Source organism: Balaenoptera ricei, chromosome 1, assembly GCF_028023285.1.
Source record: "Balaenoptera ricei isolate mBalRic1 chromosome 1, mBalRic1.hap2, whole genome shotgun sequence".
In the NCBI taxonomy this organism is placed as follows: Eukaryota; Metazoa; Chordata; class Mammalia; order Artiodactyla; family Balaenopteridae; genus Balaenoptera; species Balaenoptera ricei.
In genome coordinates, this window is record NC_082639.1 from 88249774 (window position 1) to 88275094 (window position 25321).

Genomic DNA, 25321 nt, shown 5'->3' on the forward strand with positions numbered 1-25321 from the left:
GTGGGGCTGTCAATGACATCTCTTCATCACAGTGAGATGCACTTGACCTATGACGGTTAATCAGACTAGCCACTCGCCCAGCACAGTAATTTAGTGGAATGAAGCAGAGCCAATTACAGTCTTCCATGAGATTTGCTCTAAGGACACCAGGACATAGAAGGTCTCTCCCCCCTGAATCATACATTGTGAGGATGTAGGCTTATAGATGCCCTCAGCCATCTCTCCACCATATCAAGAGACTCTGCCTGTGGAATGAAGCTGGACCTTCACTTTCCTTCATCTCTATTGTCTCGGTCCTCAATTTTTATTCATATCTTATTGTTTCTCTTCTGTTATGAATGGAGTCATGACTAGTCCATGTTGAGAGCTCAGGGGGTCTGGTCCGTTCCGGTCCCTCCAGTCCTTATCCGCAGGCTGTTTGCACTCCTATTGGATTGGGCACAGTCTCTCTCAGTTTCTCAAATGGGCATTCTGCACTTTTAGCGAATGTCTGTTGATGGTGTGGGGACTCCCCTATTCTCAGGTCTGAGAGACGTCTGCTCTTTCCCGCTGCTTCCCCCGACATGGAAGCCGAAAACATCTAGGTTTTGCGGCTATCGGTAATCTGTTCCCATCTCCTTGTATTCTGGAGTTAATGGGGATACTTTGTCACCTTTTTGGGTTGTTCATGGATTTTTTATTTTGCTATCTAGTTGTCTATTTCTTTTTTTTTTATGAATTTATTTATTTATTTTTGGCTGCATTGGGTCTTCATTGCTGCGTGTGGGCTTTCTCTAGTTGCAGTGAGCGGGGGCTACTCTTCATTGTGGTGCGTGGGCTTCTCACTGCGGTGGCTTCTCTTGCTGTGGAGCACAGGCTCTAGGTGCGCGGGCTTCAGTAGTTGTGGCTCGCGGGCTCTAGAGCACAGGCTCAGTAGTTGTGGCGCACGAGCTTAGTTGCTCCGTGGCATGTGGGATCTTCCTGGACCAGTGCTTGAACCCGTGTCCCCTGCATTGGCAGGCGGATTCTTTTTTTTTTTTTTCACTGTATTTTATTTTTACAAGAGATAAATAGACTGACACCAAGCATTGTAAATGGATGACCACAACAAAAGCAACAATGATTGCAATTACCAAACACAAAACACACTCATACTATGTCATAATATTGACATTCAGTCCAGTAATCCTCCACTGTAACAGCTCCTTTACTTTGCAGTGAAAATTGATTTGTATATTCTTTGCCTCTGAGTCCTTGTGGGATTTTTTTTTTTTAATTCAAACAGAAAGTCACAAAAATTATAATCATCCTCATCAGTTCACTCAGTCCCATGTAATTAATTTTTTTTATCTTGATCTTTTGTTAGCACTTTTATGAGTTCATCAGTTTTTCATTAGAGTTCTGAAAATGCTTATTCATTCAGTTCAGCAGTACAGTCAGTTACCAGAAACCTGTACTTGTCAGAGTCTTCACCATGAATTCCTTGAAGATGAAACCCTTTTATAGGAACATATTTGCGAAAGCATCAGAGTACACCCAGAACTGTCTGTAAATGACAAAAGACTTAAAAATGACCACAGTTAAAGATTTGATGAAAGTTCATAATAATGCAATTGACAAGGAAATTTAGTTATTTCTGAGATATACATTTTAAAGTAATGACTAGAATTATGACTTATAACATTATACCAGAACATATAAGATTTTTAGAAATTTCATGTAATGTCTGAAACATTTATATTAACATATTTCCATACAAATAACGCAATGAAAGTTTAGTATTAGTTGTTTTGTTTGTTTGTTTCTTTATACTGCAGGTTCTTATTAGTCATCAATTTTATACACATCAATATATACATGTCAATCCCAATCGCCCAATTCAGCACACCACCATCCCCACCCCACCGCAGTTTTCCCCCCTTGGTGTCCATATGTCTGTTCTCTACATCTGTATCTCAACTTCTGCCCTGCAACCCGGTTCATCTGTACCATTTTTCTAGATTCCACATACATGCGTTAATATACGATATTTGTTTTTTTCTTTCTGACTTACTTCACTCTGTATGACAATCTCTAGATCCATCCACGTCTCAACAGGTGACTCAATTTCATTCCTTTTTATGGCTGAGTAATATTCCATTGTATATATGTACCACATCTTCTTTATCCATTCGTCTGTCGATGGGCATTTAGGTTGCTTCCATGACCTGGCTATTGTAAATAGTGCTGCAATGAACATTGGGGTGCATGTGTCTTTTTGAATTATGGTTTTCTCTGGGTATACGCCCAGTATTGGGATTGCTAGATCATATTGTAAATCTATTTTTGGTTTTTTAAGGAACCTCCATACTGTTCTCCATAGTGGCTGTATCAATTTACATTCCCACCAACAGTGGAAGAGGGTTCCCTTTTCTCCACACCCTCTCCAGCATTTGTTGTTTGTAGATTTTCTGATGATGCCCATTCTAACTGGTGGGAGGTGATACCTCATTGTAGTTTTGATTTGCATTTCTCTAATAATTAGTGATGTTGAGCATCTTTTCATGTGCTTCTTGGCCATCTGTATGTCTTCTTTGGAGAAATGTCTATTTAGGTCTTCTGCCCATTTTTGGATTCGGTTGTTTGTTTCTTTAATATTGAGCTGAATGAGCTGTTTATATATTTTGGAGATTAATCCTTTGTCCGTTGATTTGTTTGCAAATATTTTCTCCCATTCTGAGGGTTGTCTTTTCGTCTTGTTTATGGTTTCCTTTGCTGTGCAAAAGCTTTGAAGTTTCATTAGGTCCCATTTGTTTATTTTTGTTTTTATTTCCATTACTCTAGGAGGAGGATCAAAAAAGATCTTGCTGTGATTTATGTCAAAGAGTGTTCTTCCTATGTTTTCCTCTAAGAGTTTTATAGTGTCTGGTCTTACATTTAGGTCTCAAATCCATTTTGAGTTTATTTTTGTATATGGTGTTAGGGAGTGTTCTAATTTCATTCTTTTACATGTAGCTGTCCAGTTTTCCCAGCACCACTTATTGAAGAGACTGTCTTTTCTCCATTATATATCTTTGCCTCCTTTGTCATAGATTAGTTGACCATAGGTGCATGGATTTATCTCTGGGCTTTCTATCTTGTTCCATTGATCTATGTTTCTGTTTTTGTGCCAGTACCATATTGTCTTGATTACTGTAGCTTTGTAGTATAGTCTGAAGTCAGGGAGTCTGATTCCTCCAGCTCCTTTTTTTTCCCTCAAGACTGCTTTGGCTATTCGGGGTCTTTTGTGTCTCCATACAAATTTTAAGATGATTTGTTCTAGTTCCGTAAAAAATGCCATTGGTAATTTGATAGGGATTGCATTGAATCTGTAGATTGCTTTGGGTAGTATACTCATTTTCAAAACATTGATTCTTCCAATCCAAGAACATGGTATATCTCTCCACCTGTTGGTATCATCTTTAATTTCTTTCATCAGTGTCTTATACTTTTCTGCATACAGGTCTTTTGTCTCCCTAGGTAGGTTTATTCCTAGGTATTTTATTCTTTTTGTTGCAATGGTAAATGGGAGTGTTTCCATAATTTCTCTCAGATTTTTCATCATTAGTGTATAGGAATGCAAAAGGTTTCTGTGCATTAATTTTGTATCCTGTAACTTTACCAAATTCATTGATTAGCTCTAGTAGTTTTTCTGGTGGCATCTTTAGGATTCTCTGTATAATATCATGTCATCTGCAAACAGTGACAGTTTTACTTCTTCTTTTCCAATTTGTATTCCTTTTATTTCTTTTTCTTCTCTGATTGCTGTTGCTAGGACTTCCAAAACTATGTTGAATAATAGTGGTGAGAGTGGACATCCTTGTCTTGTTCCTGATCTTAGAGGAAATGCTTCCAGTTTTTCACCATTGAGAATGATGTTTGCTGTGGGTTTGTCATATATGGCCTTTATTATGTTGAGGTAGGTTCCCTCTATGCCCACTTTCTGGAGAGTTTTTATCATAAATGGGTGTTGAATTTTGTCAAAAGCTTTTTCTGCATCTATTGAGCTGATCATATGGTTTCTATTCTTCAATTTGTTAATATGGTGTATCACATTGATTGATTTGCATATATTGAAGAATCCTTGCATCCCTGGGATAAATCCCACTTGATCATGGTGTATAATCCTTTTAATGTGTTGTTGGATTCTGTTTGCTAGTATTTTGTTGAGGATTTTTGCATCTATATTCATCAGTGATATTGGTCTGTAATTTTCTTTTTTTGTAGTATCTTTGTCTGGTTTTGGTATCAGGGTGATGGTGGCCTCATAGAATGTGTTTGGGAGTGTTCCTTCCTCTGCAATTTTTTGGAAGAGTTTGAGAAGGATGGGTGTTAGCTCTTCTCTAAATGTTTGATAGAATTCACCTGTGAAGCCGTCTGGTCCTGGACTTTTGTTTGTTGGAAGATTTTTAATCACAGTTTCAATTTCATTACTTGTGATTGGTCTGTTCATATTTTCTGTTTCTTCCTGGTTCAGTCTTGGAAGGTTATACCTTTCTAAGAATTTGTCCATTTCTTCCAAGTTGTCCATTTTATTGGCATAGAGTTGCTTGTAGTAGTCTCTTAGGATGCTTTGTATTTCTGTGGTGTCTGTTGTAACTTCTCCTTTTTCATTTCTAATTTTATTGATTTGCGTCTTCTCCCTCTTTTTCTTGATGAGTCTGGCTAATGGCTTATCAATTTTGTTTATCTTCTCAAAGAACCAGCTTTTAGTTTTATTGATCTTTGCTATTGTTTTCTTTGTTTCTATTTCATTTATTTCTGCTCTGATCTTTATGATTTCTTTCCTTCTGCTAACTTTGGGTTTTGTTTGTTCTTCTTTCTCTAGTTCCTTTAGGTGTAAGGTTAGATTGTTTACTTGAGATTTTTCTTGTTTCTTTAGGTAGGCTTGTATAGCTATAAACTTCCCTCTTAGAACTGCTTTTGCTGCATCCCATAGGTTTTGGATCATCGTGTTTTCATTGTCATTTGTCTCTAGGTATTTTTTGATTTCCTCTTTGATTTATTCAGTGATCTCTTGGTTATTTAGTAACGTATTGTTTAGCCTCCATGTGTTTGTGTTTTTTACATTTTTTCCCCTGTAATTCCTTTCTGATCTCATAGCGTTGTGGTTAGAAAAGATGCTTGATATGATTTCAATTTTCTTAAATTTACTGAGGCTTGATTTGTGACCCAAGATGTGATCTATCCTGGAGAATGTTCCGTTCACACTTGAGAAGAAAGTGTAATCTGCTGTTTTTGGGTGGAATGTCCTATAAATATCAATTAAATCTATCTGATCTATTGTGTCATTTAAAGCTTCTGTTTCCTTATTTATTTTCATTTTGGGTGATCTTTCCATTGGTGTAAGTGAGGTGTTAAAGTCCCCCACTATTATTGTGTTACTGTCGATTTCCTCTTTTATAGCTGTTAGCAGTTGCCTTATGCATTGAGGTGCTCCTATGTTGGGGGCATATATATTTATAATTGTTATATCTTCTTCTTGGATTGATCCCTTGATCATTATGTAGTGTCCTTCCTTGTCTCTTGTAACATTCTTTATTTTAAAGTCTATTTTATCTGATATGAGTATAGCTACCTCAGCTTTCTTTTGATTTCCATTTGCATGGAATATCTTTTTCCATCCCCTCACTTTCAGTCTGTATGTGTCCCTAGGTCTGAAGTGAGTCTCTTGTAGACAGCATATATATGGGTCTTGTTTTTGTATCCATTCAGCAAGTCTGTGTCTTTTGGTTGGAGCATTTAATCCATTCACGTTTAAGGTAATTATCGATATGTATGTTCCTATGACCATTTTCTTAATTGTTTTGGGTTTGTTTTTGTAGGTCGTTTTCTTCTCTTGTGTTTCCCACTTAGAGAAATTCCTTTAGCGTTTGTTGTAGAGCTGGTTTGGTGGTGCTGAATTCTCTTAGCTTTTGCTTGTCTGTAAAGCTTTTGATTTCTCCATCAAATCTGAATGAGATCCTTGCCGGGTAGAGTAATCTTGGTTGTAGGTTCTTCCCTTTCATCACTTTAAGTATATCATGCCACTCCCTTCTGGCTTGTAGAGTTTCTGCTGAGAAATCAGTTGTTAACCTTATGGGAGTTCCCTTGTATGTTATTTGTCGTTTTCCCCTTGCTGCTTTCAGTAATTTTTCTTTGTCTTTAATTTTTGCCAATTTGATTACTATGTGTCTCGGCGTCTTTCTCCTTGGGTTTATCCTGTATGGGACTCACTGTGCTTCCTGGACTTGGGTGGCTATTTCCTTTCCCATGTTAGGGAAGTTTTCGACTATAATCTCTTCAAATATTTCCTCTGGTTCTTTCTCTCTCTCTTCTCCTTTTGGGACCCCTATAATGCGAATGTTGTTGCATTTAATGTTGTCCCAGAGGTCTCTTAGGCTGTCTTCATTTCTTTTCATTCTTTTTTCTTTAGTCTGTTCCGCAGCAGTGAATTCCATCATTCTGTCTTCCAGGTCACTTATCCGTTCTTCTGCCTCAGTTATTCTGCTATTGATTCCTTCTAGTGTAGTTTTCATTTCAGTTATTGTATTGTTCATCTCTGTTTGTTTGTTCTTTAATTCTTCTAGGTCTTTGTTAAACATTTCTTGCATCTTCTCGATCTTTGCCTGCATTCTTATTCCGAGGCCCTGGATCATCTTCACTATCATTATTCTGAATTCTTTTTCTGGAAGGTTGCCTATCTCCACTTCATTTAGTTGTTTTTCTGGGGTTTTATCTTGTTCCTTCATCTGGTATATAGCCCTCTGCCTTTTCATGTTGTCTGTCTTTCTGGAATGTGGTTTTTGTTCCACAGGCTACAGGATTATAGTTTTTCTTGCTTCTGCTGTCTGCCCTCTGGTGGTTGAGGCTATCTAAGAGGTTTGATGGGAGGTTCTGGTGGTGGGTAGAGCTGACTGTTGCTGTGGTGGTCAGAGCTCAGTAAAACTTTAATCCACTTGACTGTTGATTGGTGGGGCTGGGTTCCCTCCCTGTTGGTTGTTTTGCCTGAGGCAACCCAACACTGGAGCCTACCTGGGCTCTTTGGTGGGGCTAATGACAGACTCTGGGAGGGCTCACGCCAAGGAGTACTTCCCAGAACTTCTGCTGCCAGTGTCCTTGTCCCCACGGTGAAACAGAGCCACCCCCCGCCTCTGCAGGAGACCTTCCAACACTAGCAGGTAGGTCTGGTTCAGTCTCCCCAGGGGTCACTGCTCCTTCCCTTGGGTCCCAATGTGCACACTATTTTGTGTGTGCCCTCCAAGAGTGGGGTCTCTGTTTCCCCCAGTCCTGTTGAAGTCTTGCAGTCAAATCCCACTAGCCTTCAAAGTCTGATTCTCTATGAATTCCTCCTCCCATTGCCGGACCCCCAGGTTGGGAAGCCTGACGTGGAGCTCAGAACCTTCACTCCAATGGGTGGACTTCTGTGGTATAAGTGTTCACCAGTCTGTGAGTCACCCACCCACCAGTTATGGGATTTGATTTTACTCTGATTGTGCCCCTCCTACTGTCTCATTGTGGCTTCTCCTTTGTCTTTGGATGTGGGGTATCTTTTTTGGTGAGTTCTAGTGTCTTCCTGTCGATGATTTTCCAGCAGCTAGTTGTGATTCTGGTGTTCTCGCAAGAGGGAGTGAGAGCACGTCCTTCTACTCTGCCATCTTGGTTCCTCCTGAAAATTTTTAAGAAAACTTTTAAATAAATCTTTAAAAGGAAAAGAAAGGATCTTAAATATTCATCAGTAGGAGAATGGGTAAATAGAAGGTCTGCTTATTTGTTGGAACAATATAGAGTTATTTAAAGCAATGAACTAGGTCTGTATATCAATGTAGATGGCAAGACAATGCTGAATAAAGTAAGGAAGATGCTGAATAATGTATACAGTTTGATACCATGTATGTATACTAAAATATTTAGGCTTACGGATATTTCTGTATAGGCGTATAAAATTTTAAAAGTGCACTGAAATACATACTCCAAATGCATGATAATAGGGGAGGGGAAAAGGAATAGGACTTAGAGTTTGGCTTAAAGGGGACTTTAACTGTAGTGTTTTATTCCTTTAAAAAAGGAAAGGTAAGCAGATGTGACAAGATTGACACTTGTTAGTTCTGGGTGGTAGAATCATGGATGTTTGTTATATTCTTGGTACTTTATTGTATTTTTAAAATCCATTTTTTTCCCTCAAGAAAGATCTATTATTTTTTAGGAGAATTTGGAACTTTGTGATTACAAGACTAGTTTCTATATAACTAAGAGTCCCCAAAAGTTGTTGAAATCCTTTCAGTGGGAATATGAAATGGTCTAGGTACTTTATTTTACCTTGCTGCTAACGTCCTTGAGTTTAGGGATTTCCAAAAAACTTAAGAAAAATTGACAGAATCTATATCAAAATATCATTAGATGTCTTTGAGTGGTGAGATTATGGTTCAAATTTTTACTTATTAATATAATTTTTAAGTTTATTAATTTTTTTCTCACTAAGAATATACTACTTTTTTAAAGTAAATAAAATAATAAATGTTTTTTTAGAAAAACCAGAACAAACGAAAACAAAGGAAAGCAATCCGAATGAAATAGTGCCATTTACTCTAGTGATCAGGAAGAATACATTTTTCAGGTCTTAGCTGTTAAGGTAAAAGTGGAGCATCTAAACATCCTGTCTCTTTGACACTGCTATAAATCTGAGAGCCTCACTGAACTCCAAGTGGGTTTAGGGAGCTTAGTAATCGGGGTCTTTAATGGAACATGGGTAGTAATTTGTTGACTGGTTCATGACGTTTTTGACAGTAAACTGAATGAGGCTCGATTTGTGAAAGAACCTAACAGTTTCTTATTATTGATATAAAAGTTTCTTGGATAGGAAATTTTTATGAAACAAAGAATAATCTGGAAACCAGAGGATTGGCAACACCTGAAAGGATAAAAGAAGGGGACTTCGGCAGTAAGAGAAAAAAAATGTAGGAGACTGAAATTAAATCTTAAACATGAAATTGGTAAAAGATTGTTTTCAATTATAATGAGAAAATATTGTAGACTTTAAAATGAAGAAACAATGTTAATCTTATAAATTATAGAGGTGGAACATAATCTTTGTTTTGGTCTATTTCGTGTTTATGTATTTGCTTTGCATTTAGGGGTTGTATTAAGTGAAAGTACTAACTTTTACCTATATTGTACTAAGTGAAAGTACTAACTTTTACCTATATTGTACTCCAACCAAACTAAGTATTTGTATATCTTAGAAATACTAGTATTTTGAACTTTTTCATTTTGAGTTTTTTCTTCCCTTAGGCATAATTGTAAATTAAATTGTAATTCTTTACAGGTGATCTAGTGCAAATGAGTGGGTGTTTGCATGTATTTTACTTCTTGACTTCATATTAGAAAAGGAACGCCGTTCTTTCCTCCTATGTGTTTCCTCTACTCCTCATACAGAATACTTGACTTCTGACACTTCTGGTCATCACATGTATGTGAGGTTTTTCCCCACACCAAGCAATTCTCTTCAACACCAGCTGGATGTCCTACTTCAATTCTCACACTGTCTGTCTGGAGATGGTATCAGATCCCACACGTTAAGGGCTCAGTCCCACAAGACTGCTCCCACCCCACTTCATATGCCAATCACAAGTAGTAGGTCCTCAGGTTACGCACAACTTCTGTCTGACTTGGACTTGGCTACAAATCAGAGGTTCTCACGACCTTCTCCTCATGTTTGATTAAATTGCTATAGTGGCTCACAGAACTCAGGGAAACACTTATGTTTACCAGTTTATTAAAGGATATGATAAAGGATACAGATGGACAGTCAGATGAAGAAATATATAGGGCAAGGTCTGGGAAGGTCCCCAGCATGGGAACTTCTGTCCCCATGGAATTGGGGTGCCTCACCTTCCCTGTGTGGATGTGTTCACCAACTTGGAGGCCCTCTGAACCCTATATAGTATTGTGATTTTATGGAGGCTTCATCATGTAGGCAAAATGGATCATTAACTCCATTTTCAGCCCTTTTGCCTTCTCAAGAGAATGGTGAGTAGGGGAGCTTGGGGAATGGGGCTGAAAATTCTAAGCTTCTAATCACGGCTTGTTCTTTCTGGTGAGCAGCTCTCTTCAGAAGCCATCTAGAAGCCTGCCCAAATTTGCCTCACTAGAACAAAAGACACTTCTGTCACCCAGAAAATTACAAGGGTTTCAGGAGCCCTGTGTCAGGAACTGGGGTCAAAGACCAAATATTAGAACAAAAGATGCTCCTAGTGCTCTTATCACTTAGGAAATTACAAGCGTTTCAGGAACCCTGTGTCAGGAGCCAGCACCAGAGACCAATATATATGTCTTCCTATTATCTCACAGACTTAGAAAAACAAAACAAAACATTGTGAGAGACTAAAAATATTACGAACTGTATTATCACAGTGAATGTTTATATTGATGTTGTATGTACTTGGAAATGGAAAAGCAAAATTGTACAAATAGTGTATCCTGGCTTAGAATCTGACCTTTAAATTTTCATTTGAAAAGAAATCAGAGTATTGCTGTTATAACACATGCATTATGGTCTTAGTTGTACAGAATAAACAAAAGACTTTCTTGAACAGGTTTGAAATAATTGTTTGACATTTTCCAGGAAAATCAGATGCATGTGCCAAATGTAGACTGCTGGCAACTTGTTCTCCTTTTATACAGAGATAAAGGCCACCAGGAAGTCTTTTGAAATTCTACAGTAGCTTGTAATGGGATCTGCGGAACTTGATATTTAACTTTATAACTGTTATTTTCAATTAATAATTATAAGACCTTGAACAAGTCATCTAACTTCTCTGTTCACTATTTTCTTTATTTTAAAATGAAGATATTGTACTAGATGATTTCTAAAGCATCTTCCACTTCTAAAATGCTATAATTTTATTTCACATTAGGATTCTTCTGCTAATGCAGATTTATAAAAATGAGATAGTTGGTTGATAAAGTGGTTGTGGCATTTTACATTCCCACTAGCAAAGTTGAGAGTTCTATTTGCTCTAAATCCTCTTCAACACTTGGTAGCATCAATTTTTAAGATTTCAGCTATTCTAATAGGTGTATAATGTTATCTCATTGTGGCTTTAATTTGTATTTCTCTAACGACTGTGATGTTGAACATCTTTTCATGTGCATATTAGCCATTCATTTCTTTTTTTGGTGAAATATCTATTGACATCTTTTGTCCATTTTAATTTGGGTTGTTTGTCTTCTACTCATTGTGTTGTAAGAGTTCTGTATACATTCATTGTGTTGTAAGAGTTCTGTATACATTCTAGATACAAGACCATGGTCAGATTTTTGTGTTGAGAATATTTTCTCCCATGATGTGGTTTGCCTTTCATTATTTTTACAGTGTCTTTGGAAGAGTAGATTTAAATTTTGATGATGTCCAATTTTTCCATATTTTTCTTTTATGGTTTGTGCTTTTTGTATCCTAAGAAATCTCAACCTATTTTTATGTGGCTATGATTTTCTCCTATGTTTTCTTCCTGAATATTTATAGTTTTAGCTTTTTTAAAAATAAATTTATTTATTTAATTTATTTTTGGCTGTGTTGGGTCTTCGTTGCTGTGTGTGGGCTTTCTCTAGTTGCAGCGAGTGGGGGCTACTCATTGCGGTGGCTTCTCTTGTTGCGGAGCACGGTCTCCAGGCGCGTGGGCTCAGTAGTTGTGGCACATGGGCTCTAGAGCGCAGGCTTAGTATTTGTGGCACACAGGCTTAGTTGCTCCGCAGCATGTGGGATCTTCCCGGACCAGGGTTCGAACCCGTGTCCCCTGCCATTGGCAGGCGGATTCATAACCACTGCACCACCAGGGAAGTCCCTGTTCTGGACTTCATTCTATCCCATTGACCTATTCTTTTGTCCTTATGTCAATATCAGTCTTAATTATTAGGGCTTTATAGTAAGTCTGGAATGTCAGTAGTTTAACTCCTTCCACTTTATTCTTCCTTTTCAAAATTGTTTTGCTGGTCTAGGTCCTTTGTATTTTCCTATAAATTTTAAAATCGATATCAATTTCTACCAAAAAAAACCTTCAGAGATTTTGTTTGAGATTGAATCTTTAGATAAATTTGAAGCAAAGGATGTGACCTGGGTTGGAGAGGCAGTTGACTGATCATGCACACTACATTAAGTCCTTCCTTGAAGGAGGATCTTAGTGGAGCATCTCCAAGTCTACAGAGTTACAGTGGTTGATAGTGTTGTTCAAATCTTCAATATTCTTACTGGGTTTTGTGTGTGTGTATATTCTATCAGTTACTGGGAAAGGTGGGTTAAAATCTCATATTCTGACTGGATTTACCTGTTTTTCCTTTTAGTTCTGTAAGTTTTTGCTTTATGTATTTTGAAGCTATGTTATTAGCACATATACATTTATAATGGTTATATCTTCCTGATGTGTTGATTCTTTTATCATTACAAAGTGTCCTTTAATTCTAAAAATAATTCTTGTGTAATCTGTTTTGCCTGATATTAATCTAACCCCTCCAACTTTCTCATAGTTATTTTCCTCATGGCTTTTATCATTTTCCACCCTTTTACTTTTTAACATATTTGTATCTTCATATTTAAAGTGAGTTTCTTAGAGTTAATATTAAATTGCTTTAGAAAAAATACAGAAACTTTGCTACTTTTATTATTGGGGGAAGCCAGGTGGAGGGTAAATGAGAACTCCTGTACTATTTTTTTCAACTATGTAAGTCTAAAATTATTTCAAGAATGTTTATAATTGCCTGTTGGTTGGTGCATTTTTGTAGTAACTTCTCTAAAATTCTTGTCTGATAATTCCAACATCTATATCAACTATGTGTTGTTGTCCTTTGATTGTCCTTATTCATCCTAGTTGAGATTTTTTTTTCTGTCTTTTGGAATGATGAGTATACTCATTTTGGATTGTATCCTGGACGTTTTGAGTGTTATGAGACCTTGGTTCCTACTTAAATCGTCTATATTAGTAGGCAGCCACTGGAGAGGGAGGAATGGTGCTGCATCTTCGCTGACATTCCCCTTATATAGGGCAGGAACGGTTGGCAGGGCTCTGCCCCCATAGTCTTTGTGGCTGCATCCTGGTGGGGGATGGGAGGGCCACCACCTCTGTTGTCCTTTGTGCAGGGTTGGGATGGTCAGCAAGGCTCTGCCCCACAGATTATACAGCACTCATTTGGGAGGGTTGCATCCTTCAGGGCTGCTGTCTTCCCAGTCCTTTGGTTGGAGACAGTGGGTTTTTTCTTATGGCTTTTTTGTTGTTGACCTACACCTGTTGGTGGTTCCAGGTTGTAAACTGCTGTCACACCCAGGGTGAGATACATGAATGGCAAATCTCAAGATTTTTTAATCACTCAAGATCTGCAGTCTCTAGCCAGTTTGCCTTATTTTTGTCACCTTTTCAGAGTCTCCTTGTAGTTGCTTTGTCTTTGGTCCAAGGTTTATAGTTGTAATTAGCAGGAAGAGTAGGATGCAGTGCACTTAATTTATCTTGTTTGGAACCAGACATCTCTTACTGGTATTTAAAATATTTATAATTTCTGTATTTTCTGTTTATTTGCCCTGTGTATTTTGTTTTTCAGGCAAATGAAGATAAAACAATGTCAGCCAACCTAAAATACCTTTCCTTGGGAATTTTGGTCTTTCAGACTACCAGTCTGGTTCTAACGATGCGTTATTCTAGGACTTTAAAAGAGGAGGGGCCTCGTTATCTGTCATCTACAGCCGTGGTTGTTGCTGAACTTTTGAAGATAATGGCCTGCATTTTATTAGTCTACAAAGACAGCAGTAGGTATCTAGGTTTTTTAAGTCATTGCAATTTATTTAATTATTTTGGAGTTATTCACATGTGATATATATATATATATATAGTATATATGTATAGGTACTTATATATGACGTATATATATATTATATATACGTAACTACACATTTGAACACTTGCATTATTTAAGAACATTTCAATTTTCATTTTATTAAGATGGTTTTAGTCTAGTAATAAAGGTATTTTATTCTTATCTATGTTATGATTCATGTCCTCTGGTTAATGCTGTAAATATGAAACAAAGTTTCTTGCATTTATAATAATTTGAGAGTAAGTAATTTAGAGGAGTAATAATTTTTTTACTAAAGTCAAGGCTTTTTTATTTTATTTGCTGCATGATTAGTCCAGCAGTGACTAATTTGATATAGTTTTTTTTTAAAAAAATCTTTATTGAGGGAATTCCCTGGTGGTCCAGTGGTTAGGGCTCCATGTGGTTAGATTATTTGGGGGTACATTAAAATGAAAAACAGACTTTTTTCATGTTTTTATATATCAAACCAAATGAGAAGACAAGCAACAGATTGAGAGAAGGTATTTACATCACAGGTAATCACTAATAATTAATATCCAGAATGTACAAAGAACTCCCACAACTCAATAAGAAAAAGATAAGAAACTCAACAAAAAAGGGACAAAAGATATAAATAGGCAACTCACAGAAGAGAAAACCTGAGTGGCCAATCAATGTATAAAAAGATGTTCAACCTCTCTAGGAATCAGAGAAATCAAATTAAAGCCACAAGACTCAATTCCACTACCCTCATACTGCTAATGAGAAAAATATGTGACAGCATCAATTATTTAAAATTTTAATTTTAAAGATGAGCTAATATTTTATATTTTTTCTGCTAAAACTAAAAAAAATCTTTTGGTAATTTTTGTTTTACTTACATAATTTTTTTACCATTATTTTAGTCAGGAAAGGCTGACTATCAAGTAGCATTCTTTAGTTATTTTCATTTTGTAAACTAAACTGTAAATCAACTATACTCCAATAAAAATTAATTTAAAAAAAGGTATTTTCATTTTAAAACTTTTCATAAAGTTTGCAAGTTTTTTTATCATCACCTTTTTTGACCATGATTCTTTCTTTCTTTCTTTCTTTCTTTATGGCTGTGTTGGGTCTTCGTTTCTGTGCGAGGGCTTTCTCTAGTTGCAGCAAGTGGGGGCCACTCTTCATTGCGGTGCGCGGGCCTCTCATTATCGCGGCCTCTCTTGTTGCGGAGCACAGGCTGCAGATGCGCAGGCTCAGTAATTGTGGCTCACGGGCCTAGCTGCTCCGTGGCATGTGGGATCTTCCCAAACCAGGGCTCGAACCCGTGTCCCCTGCATTGGCAGGCGGATTCTCAACCACTGTGCCACCAGGGAAGCCCAAGTTTGCAAGTTTTATGTTGGGAGAGAAAATCATCTGTGAAGTGTATTGTTGGTAAGGTGGTAGGGTTCCTTAGAATTTCTCCTTTCTTTGGGGGTTTATGTATCTCTGAAAGTTCTTTGGGCATTTTTTTGTGATTGATACTGTGGGTTGGCTAGCTCAGAGTCCATTTTTAACTCCTTTCTCCCTTTCTTATCTCTAATGTGGAGAATATAAAAGAAAAGAATTGATTTTCCAGCTCCCTTGTAGCAGGGGGTAGTCATGCAACACACAGTCTTGGTCAGTGAGAGGGAAGAAGATGCCTACTAGGCCACTGTTTCCTCCTCTTCTTTCTTCCTTCCGGAAAGAAGAACCAGAGGTGCATCAGTCAGTTGGTAACCTGTTGCAAAAAATCACGTAGACAATACATGAAAAGCATGAAAATAAAAAGCCAATATATATACAGAGAGAGCTAGGTCCCTGATGTCATCACGGAGCTGCTGTAGCAGCTTTTGACCTGGACTCATGACATGTGAGACAAATCCCTATGGGTTTGAGCCACTGTTGGTTGGGTTTTCTGTTGTTTGAGCCAAACCCACTTCCTGGTATCCTTCTTTTCATGATTAAAGTCTTCATAATTATTAATTGGCATTAATGGCTGATGATAAAATACATTATAAAATACAAAGTATCAATATTATAATATTGCTATGATAAAGTAAGAATACTTGGTTGACAAGTTAATACTTTGAGGTTTTGGTTATCATAAATACATATGTGTATATATAATCAATTTGATTTATTTCCCAATGAAAAAAATATATATATAAAGATAATGCTCTTCTTAACATGCTACCTTATAATATTTAGTATTAGCATCATTAAAGGTATAGGTATACCTTATTTTATTGCAGATATTGTGTTTTTTACAAATTTAAGATTTGTGGCAACCCTCCATTGTCAGATGATGGTGAGTATTTTTTAGCAATAAAGTATTTTTTAATTAAGGTATGCACATTGTTTTTTTTAGACATAATCTTATTGCACAGTTAAGAGACTACAGTAAAGTATAAACATAACTTTTATATGCACTGAGAAACCAAAAAAATTCTTGTGACTCACTTTATTGTGATATTCACTTTATGGCAGTGGTCTGGAAATGAACCTGCAATATCTCTGAGGTACGTCTGTATATTTTAGACCTAAAAGGATCTTAACATGTAGCCAAATTTCCTTTTTTTTTTTTTTCCCTTTTTTTTTTTTTTTCCCATTTTTTTACGGGTGAAAAAACTGAGGACTTGAGAGTATGTAACTTATTTGGAGTTACTTAATTACTGATTTTGCCCATTTCATGTTTTTTCTAGAATGTAGTCTAAGAGCACTGAATCGAATATTACATGATGAAATTCTTAATAAACCTATGGAAACACTTAAACTTGCTATTCCATCAGGGATATATACTCTTCAGAATAATTTACTCTATGTGGCACTGTCAAATCTAGATGCAGCTACTTATCAGGTATTTAAAATACATTTCTAGTAGTGTTTCTAAGAAAGAAAGAAAGAAACAATAATATTAGCTGTTTTCTCTTTCAGGTCACGTATCAGTTGAAAATTCTTACGACTGCATTATTTTCTGTGTCGATGCTTAGTAAAAAATTAGGTGTGTACCAGTGGCTCTCCCTAGTAATTTTGATGACAGGAGTTGCTTTTGTACAGGTAACTATTCAAGATAAGTATAACTTTTACTTTTATTGCAGTTTCAAACCTCATTTTGGAGAATATGGTTCTGTTATTTGTTGAAGAAAATTAATGCTTATTCTCACAACTGACATTTTTTGAGGGCTTCCTTTGAGCAAGATACTACATTGGGACTGTAAATGACACAAAGAAGTAAAATCAAATTATCCGACGTAAAGAAATGAACAGTCTATTTAGGGAAATAAGACACTGTAGGTAAAACAAAGCTGATTTTTACTGAGTGTCTGGACATTTGAGATCAACCATTCCCTTCCTATTGTCTCTCAGCTTCCCTGATACCACTCGCTCCTGGTTCTTTTCACATCTTTCTAATGATTCCTTCTTGGTTTCCTTCCTGGGGTCCTCTTCCTTGATATTCCCATTAGATATTGTGTTGTTGATAGGCTTGTTATTTCTCTTAAATTATGTCCTTAGTTTTGGAGATTTCATTCTTTCTGAAGGTTTTTACTAACACATATGCTTATAGCTTCTTGGTCTGTGTCATCAGCTCTGGTTATCACCTCTAGTTTCAGATTTATATATCTAAAAGCACATTGGACATCTTTGTTTGGTTGTTCAATAGGCCTTATAAACTCAGTGTATCCAAAGCTATACTTTACCTTTTCCCCACCAAACCTGTTCTGTTTTTTCCAGTCTTGATTTACTTAGCCTGAGAGTTGTCCTAGACTCTTCCTTTAGCCTGTACATCCAGTCAATCACTAAGACTTTCTGATTCTGCTTTCTAATACTTCTTGATTCTGTCCTTGTCTGTCTCTACTAACACTTCCCCATTTCATGCCTTCTTTGTGTCTCAAGTAATCTTTTGCCTCCTAATTGATTTTTTTTTTTATTTTTAACTTCTGTCTTACAATTCAGCCTCCACTTAGTCACCACTGTGGTCTATCTAAAAGAAATCCAATCATGTCAATCTCCTGCCGTCCAAAGCCCCCCTCCCCTACAATCACTTTCCTCAGAGTGTGGTATGTATATTTTGAATAAATATTTCTAATAGTTATTTAAGTGGTTATTAGAAAAGTATAATTGGCATATCAAATCCATATTTTCATAGATCCTGCTTAAGGTAAGGTAAAGTCGGTATTCAGTTTTTAAAAGTGAGGTATTTTAAATTAAAATATCAAGTAATTAATAGTTTAGGGAGAACATACATTTGACAAAAACCATGAAGATGATAGGGAAATAAGTGAAGTTTTAGGAACACTGATCTACAGAATAAAGCTCAGAATGGTTAGCATGAAATGGACCTTCCATAATGAAACAACAGCTCCATACTCATTTTTGCTGCTCCAACACTTCACACTCTGAATTTCTACAACTGAACTGCTTGTGGAGGCTATTTTGTGCATCTGTGCGTTTATTATACTCTTTCTCTCTTTTAGGGTATTTTTGAAATTATAAATTATAACAGTAATATCACTATGGGAAAAAAAAAATGATTCTAAGTTTTTCTTTCAAAAGCTCTCCTCTGCAATCCCCAAGAATGGTATTGGTTGCATTTTTACCTTAAGGTCTAAGAGTGGACTCTAAATATGTATTTTGTAAAATATTATAGGAATTAAACTTCAGTTTTGTTTTTCTTTTTGTTCAGTGGCCCTCAGATTCTCAAGAGCTTAATTCGAAGGAACTTTCAGCTGGCTCACAATTCGTAGGCCTCATGGCAGTTCTCACAGCATGTTTTTCAAGTGGCTTTGCTGGGGTTTACTTTGAGAAAATCTTAAAAGAAACCAAACAATCAGTGTGGATAAGAAACATTCAACTTGGTAAGTTTTAAATGTTTTCTAATATTATTTGTAAAGGATTATATTGTTATGTTTAAAGATTTCTATGTTTTTCTGATTTTTTAAAAATTTTTTGGCCACGCCGCACAGCATGCGGGATCTTAGTTCCCCAACCAGGGATTGAACCTGTGCCCCCTGCATTGGGAGCACAGCGTCTTAACCACTGGACCGCCAGGGAAGTCCTATGTGTCTTTAATTAAATAAACCTTTTATAAAAGCTGCTGTTGATGCAAATATCTGGCAGGGTTTTTGCCTTTTGAAAAACTATTTTAAATGAATGTCTTTTATTCAAGAATATGGAATTCTAGGTCCGTGCTCATAAGAGTGTATGCAGCCTGTTTCTGTCCTCACCATTTGGAGCCTTTGTCTTTGGTTGCTATGTTTTCCACAGATGTTGCAAATAACTTACATATTTTCCTCATGGAAAAAGAGATTAAGATAGCAAATTTAATTATATGATACAGTGTTATCAGCTACAGTCACCATGTTGTATATCAAATCACCACAATGTACATTTCAAATGTCTTAGAATTTTACTTATCAATTATACCTCAATAAAGCTGAAAAAAATAGATACTTAAATGGAGGAAGTTTGAAATGAAGAAATTTTTGTCTCTTTAAAATCTTACTATGCTTTTTTATTTCAAGTTGTTACATTTTAGCTTTTAAATACTACAGCATTTTTCTAACTGAAGGTGAAGTTTAAAAGAAAAAAGAGATTGAGAGATTGCCTTTGAATAGATATTTAAACTATTTGTATACAGTATTGTAACATTTAACTCCTCATACAAAGATTTCAGAATTTAGTATTCTTGTCATATTATTCATTTTGGAAGATGCTACATGTGAGAAGCAGCTCAATTGCAAATCAACATGTTCTGTTTTAAGCCTCTGTCCCTGTGACTTTGGAGCTCACCTTTGAAACCATTGTTTTTTTCTTTGAAGCCACTGTTTTTTTCTTCACATCAGCTTAATAGCTATACCATGTTTCATGATAGCAGTCATAACAGGCCCTTCCAGGCCCTATACAGTGAATTGTCTGTAATCCTAATGGCCTGTATTTTAAGATAAACCTTCAAAATTTGATTAAAGTCCATCCTTTCAGCTGTTTTCACGTAATATGATAACAAACAGACTGAACCTTCATTTTATCACACAGTATTTATTTGTTTCTCTGCAAAATTTGTAGAAATCTATCGTGTGTGGTTTTTTTTTTTTAAGAACTTCAAGGTAAATATTTTTGAAAACAAAATTAAATTAGCTTCCCTTTGTTCAGTTTGTCTAGAAGGCAAGTTCAGACTTGAAAAGTATTCACCATTTCAGAAAGAGTGTATCTATAGCATAGTGGTTAAGAACTCTTGGTTTGGTAGTCTGACCACTCAAATCCTGATTTTATTACCTACCATGTGTGTGGCATTACAGAACTTACTTAACCTTCCTCTCTGCTTCCTCATCTATAAAATATACTTAATTATGGTACTTATTTCATATGTTGCTATGAGGATTAAATGAGAGAATACATGTAAAATGTTTAGAATAAAGTGCCTTGTGCTTAAGCACTTATGTCAGCTATTTACATTAATATGCAAATATCAGAAAAGAAAGAAATATTCAGGTTTGTATGAGTTGCCCCAAATTTTCTCGATTATAAGATAAAAATGAAAGGTCAGAATTCATGATTCTGTGGTATTACATGGATTTCTTATTCCTTGGTTTGACCTCATAACACAATCTAATGGTAATGGTAATAACTCAGAGTTCTGAAAAGGATACATAAATAAGTTATAGATAACTCGAGATTACAAAAACAAAACAATGTATAGAAGTTTTCAAACATCAACGTTCAAAGATTAGCTAATTGATAAGATCCAATATTAGCCACAGAATGGAGAAACAGGAACTCTTGTTACCTAAGGTTGCTAGGAGTACAGTCTTCCCTTGGTATCTGTGGGGGATTGGTTCCAGGACCGCCGTGGATGATCAAGTCCCTTGTATAAAATGGTGTATAGTGTTTGCATATAACTTATGCAATCTTCTCATATACACTGAATCATCTCTAGATTATTTATAATACCTAATACAGTGTAAATGCTTTGTAAATAAGTTGCTGTGCCGGCAAATTCAAGTTTTGTTTTTTGGAACTTTCTGGAATTTTTTTTTTTACATTTTTGGTTCACGGATGGTTGAATCTGTGGATGCAAAACCTGCGAATATGGAGGGCCAACTGGTAGACTGATGTAACCTTATTGGATCTCAATTTGGGAATATATAACAAAATTTTAAATAAATTACAGCTTTAATGTAAAAATTCCATGTCTGGATAAGAATTTATCCTACAGATATAAATATTTATACTAGAGCACAAAGATAAATGTCCAAGTTTATTCATTTCAGCATTGGTTACAATTGTAAAAAATAGAAAACATTTAGAATACTGGTTAAATAAATTATCAATACAATTAAATGGTGTAGTGGTTAAGATCATAGACTTCAAAACCACTCTGCCTGGATTAAAATTTTGAATCCATCACTAACCAGCAACATGAATTTGGGCAAGTTTATTTAACCTCTCTTTGCTTCAGTTTCTTTATCTGTAAAATGAGCTAGAAGTGTCTACCTCATAGGGTTGTTATGAGTTAACATACATAAAGCACTTAGTACATTTCGTTGCATGTGGCGTTATATGTGTATTTCGTACTATTATTGTCTGTACGATGGAATATTATACAACTGATAGAAAGAATGCAGTAGATCTGTACATACTGACATGTGTGTACTCTTCTGTACTCTATACATTTTTTGTAATTATCAAGTGTTATTTTTATAATTAAAAAAGAAATGAATAATACCCTTGGAAGTGTTTATTTTTGTGATTTTGTATTATGCCAGTATTATTTTCATGTTCTAAATTAGACATATTAAAATGATAGAGTTGGCATAAATAAAAAGAAAGAACATTTCACATCCCTTTTAGTTCTTTTTCACTGTGGAATACTTTGATTAGTTGTGGCTTTATAAAAAATTGCTTTACCCTGCAATCTTTGCATATCTTACCACAGACTGCCCCAAAGAGATGACCCCTGTAGTATCCATTTCTTTATTCATAGTTTAGGATTGCTCCAGGAAATCTTAGATCCAGTAGTCATGTGATAAGCTCTGTGGTAGAAGTAAGGGATTCAGCAGTGAATAAGACACATATCAGGCTCTCACTGAGCTGACTTTCCCTAACAGTGAGACTTCAATAACAACATTCTGATGTTGCCTATGGCTGATGGTTTCTTAGCTCTAATTTTTTGTTTATTAATTATTGTACATCCAAAATTTCTAAATAAAGGAAAATGCTGGACCACATACCTGAGCTATTATATCTGCATGTATGAATGTGAATATATGAAAATCTAGATCTAGTAAATAGGAAGATATAAGATACAGTGAAATACACCAAAAGTGAGCATTTTACAAATATTTGAATGGGACAGCCATTTAGTTCTGGAATGTATACATTATATTTTTTCAGTCCTCCAAAGTTGGTAATCTCTGTTCTTTTTTATATTTCCATGTCTTTTTATTACAGTCATAATATAGTACTAAGTATACTTTTCTTAAGTTTATATAATTATACAAGTAAAAAAATTTTAAAGTAGTCTAATTTTATCAAAAAGGAAAAGTTAAGTTTAAAATTATTTGGAATGTTAATGGAAAAATATCTCTCCAGACAAACTAAATGATGTATGACATAGACTTTACTTTTTTTTTAGGTTTCTTTGGGAGTATATTTGGATTAATGGGTGTATATGTTTATGATGGAGAACTGGTATCAAAGAATGGATTTTTTCAGGGGTATAACCGGCTGACCTGGATAGTTGTTGTTCTTCAGGTAAAGCATTTAAAGACTTACATTTATGCTAATAAATTTTATTTTAATATAGAGAATCAAGGTAGCTATGATACACTGATATGAGGAAAAAGGGTCCCTCCTATCAGTACTCTCATTATCTCTAGTTTATTCAGGGAAGTTAAAACAGAACTGATCTAAATGCCGTAATGAAAACTTATTTGAAAATGAATCATGGATGAACTTTATGGTATTTAAATTTAACATAACAAAAATGCAAGTTTAAGAATAAAAGAGTTGAAAGCTGAGGACAAATATAACTTGTAATTTTTCTACTGTTCTGATCATTTTACAGGAAGTCTGTGGTCAGCTATTTCAGGCTCCAGAAGCAGATCTAGATATTTAAATCTGTAACAGTTTATAGTTTATATTTTGGTTACATATTGGAGTATTCCTATTAAATTACCTCGGCTTATAACTTGAAATTATTCAAGGGTTGAGTAATTTCATCTTCAAAAAATACTTACTGAGTACTCTGGAGGATACAAAAATGAAGATAGAAGTCTCTGTCTTCACAAAGCCTTTCTCTAGAGGTATTTGAAGCTGTAAGAAACAAGGTCCCTCAGGGAGGATGGGTGAAGGTGGCAAAGGATAGTTGTGTTTTGAAAGCAGGAAGGATACTTCTATTTTTAATATAGGAGAAAAGGAGACAAGGGTAAGTGAAAATTCAGAGAAAATTTGAGGTAGAGATAGGGTAAGTCAGGAGAGTTTATGTAGATGGCTTTTATCCTATCAAGGAGGGAAGCTCTCTTTCCTTAAGAGGGGGCTAAAGACTTGAGAAAAATTTAAAAGGTTTGGTACAGTTGGTATGAGGGAGTAAATAGAGGAATGAGAACACTGCTAAGAAATACCAGGACTCAAACATCAATTTGTAGTGAGCTCACTTGGCATAATTTGTGACTTTCTCTCATAAAGCTTCTACCATTTGAAGACGTGCAGTGAAAGTGGGTAACCCAGACTTGGGAGCTGATATGTAGGGTTTGGTAGAAAACAAAACTATGAGATATGGTAAAACTTTGTTATTTAAGTAGCCACAATTTGGAATTTGAGAGGGATTTGGTAGAAAGTTCTTCACTCTCAAAGAGAATGATTAAAGTGCTTTAGGAAGAGTAATCTGACAGCAATGAAAGGTAGATTAGAATGGGAAGAAACTAGAGGAAGAAATCGAAGTTGGCTATTAAAAGGCTAGTAAAATAACTTTCAAGTTACAGTTTATTTTTAATCAAAAGTAAAAATATTTCACTAATCAGTGTGTCCAATTTTCCCACATTTGTCTGAACAAGTGATGTTTAATTACTAAATTGGATGAGGATAGATGTTATGAGGGTCAAACTCCATTGTAACAAACTGCAGATTATGCTGGTAGTTATTTTATCAGATACCTTTTGAAATAAGGGGGCTATTGAACAAAACCTAGAAGTCCATTTGTTATGAGATGTTTAATAAAAATCACTTACTTTAATGGGATTAGATTATAGGACAAAGCCTAAAGCTTCATTGAGATTGTTTTGAAAAGCAGTTTTATATATATTTAATTTTTAAAATAATCTTTTAAAACTTCTGCAGGCACTGGGAGGCCTTGTAATAGCTGCTGTTATTAAGTATGCAGATAACATTTTAAAAGGATTTGCAACCTCTCTGTCCATAATATTATCAACACTGATATCTTATTTTTGGCTACAAGATTTCATACCAACCAGGTAGTGTATTCTTTTCTATTTCTTTAAATTTCCAAAAGTATATAGAAAAATAAGAGTCCTTCATAAGATCTAATCTGAAAAATTTTGTTCTATCACAACTTTCGAAGAAATATAGTAAGATTCATTTAACTATCTTTTTAAAAAGGTTTCAAACTAAATTCATGAAAGAAAATCTAACACTGGAAAGCAATTTATACAGTTTGGCTGGCTAGAATTTTCCCAATGGATCTGAATAGGTTTTTTCCCCCAAAGTTAAAAGTCATATTTTTAAAAGTTAATAAGTCATAAAAGTCATAAAATAAGTCATATAATTACATTTTTAAAAAAATTTTTATTTATTTATTTATTTATTATTGGCTGTGTTGGGTCTTCGTTTCTGTGCGAGGGCCTTCTCTAGCCGCGGCAAGCGGGGGCCACTCTTCATCGCGGTGCGCGGGCGTCTCACTATCGCGGCCTCTTTTGTTGCGCAGCACAGGCTCCAGACGCGCAGGCTCAGCAATTGTGGCTCACGGGCCCAGTTGCCCCGCGGCATGTGGGATCCTCCCAGACCAGGGCTCGAACCCGTGTCCCCTGCATTGGCAGGCAGATTCTCAACCACTGCGCCACCAGGGAAGCCCTATAATTACATTTTTAAATGAAGAATTTATATAGCTAAAGCCAAGAGAGTAGGTGACATTCTTGAAGAGGTTAGTTTGTTTATATAGAGAAGGTGGCTCATGAGAAAATTCAATTAGGTGGTGGCAGGGAGAAGAATAGTCTGAAAAAGAATTGCAAAAGGAATGATGGGTGAGGCAGGAGACCCAGGATCGTGTAGTGTCATGGATGCCAAGAGAGAAGACAGAGTGAGGAAGAATAAAGTGTAATAAAGTTCTATTTTTTTTACAATTACTAATTTGTAATCCCAGAGTAATGAGATTATATTTTAATGGATTCCAGGATACCATTCATGGTTTCCTCTAACTTCACTCCCCTCCTTATCTTCTCATTCTCTAAACTTCAGAGTACTCTCTTCATCTGTCCTTGGACTTCTTATA

General features: G+C 35.7%; 1 protein-coding gene and 1 long non-coding RNA gene across 8 annotated transcripts in view; one reads left to right on the forward strand and one right to left on the reverse strand.

Annotated features, from left to right (window-relative positions):
* Positions 1 to 25321, forward strand: part of SLC35A3 (solute carrier family 35 member A3) — a 46683-nt gene that overhangs the window by 12520 nt on the left and 8842 nt on the right. The window contains 6 exon segments of the mRNA XM_059926880.1: positions 13564 to 13768; positions 16521 to 16675; positions 16753 to 16875; positions 18503 to 18674; positions 22451 to 22569; positions 24154 to 24287. Of these exon segments, the coding sequence (XP_059782863.1) occupies positions 13564 to 13768; positions 16521 to 16675; positions 16753 to 16875; positions 18503 to 18674; positions 22451 to 22569; positions 24154 to 24287 (908 nt within the window).
* LOC132368210 (uncharacterized) overlaps positions 14879 to 25321 on the reverse strand; it is a 28608-nt gene continuing 18165 nt past the window's right edge. For 3 of the 7 annotated variants that reach the window (XR_009503973.1, XR_009503970.1, XR_009503971.1), the window contains exon 5: positions 24599 to 24903. This is a non-coding gene — a long non-coding RNA (uncharacterized LOC132368210). Of the gene's footprint in view, positions 15557 to 21757; positions 21849 to 24598; positions 24904 to 24956; positions 25045 to 25321 lie in introns of those variants that run through there. The other 4 variants (XR_009503977.1, XR_009503975.1, XR_009503974.1 and 1 more) reach the window with 4 other exon arrangements.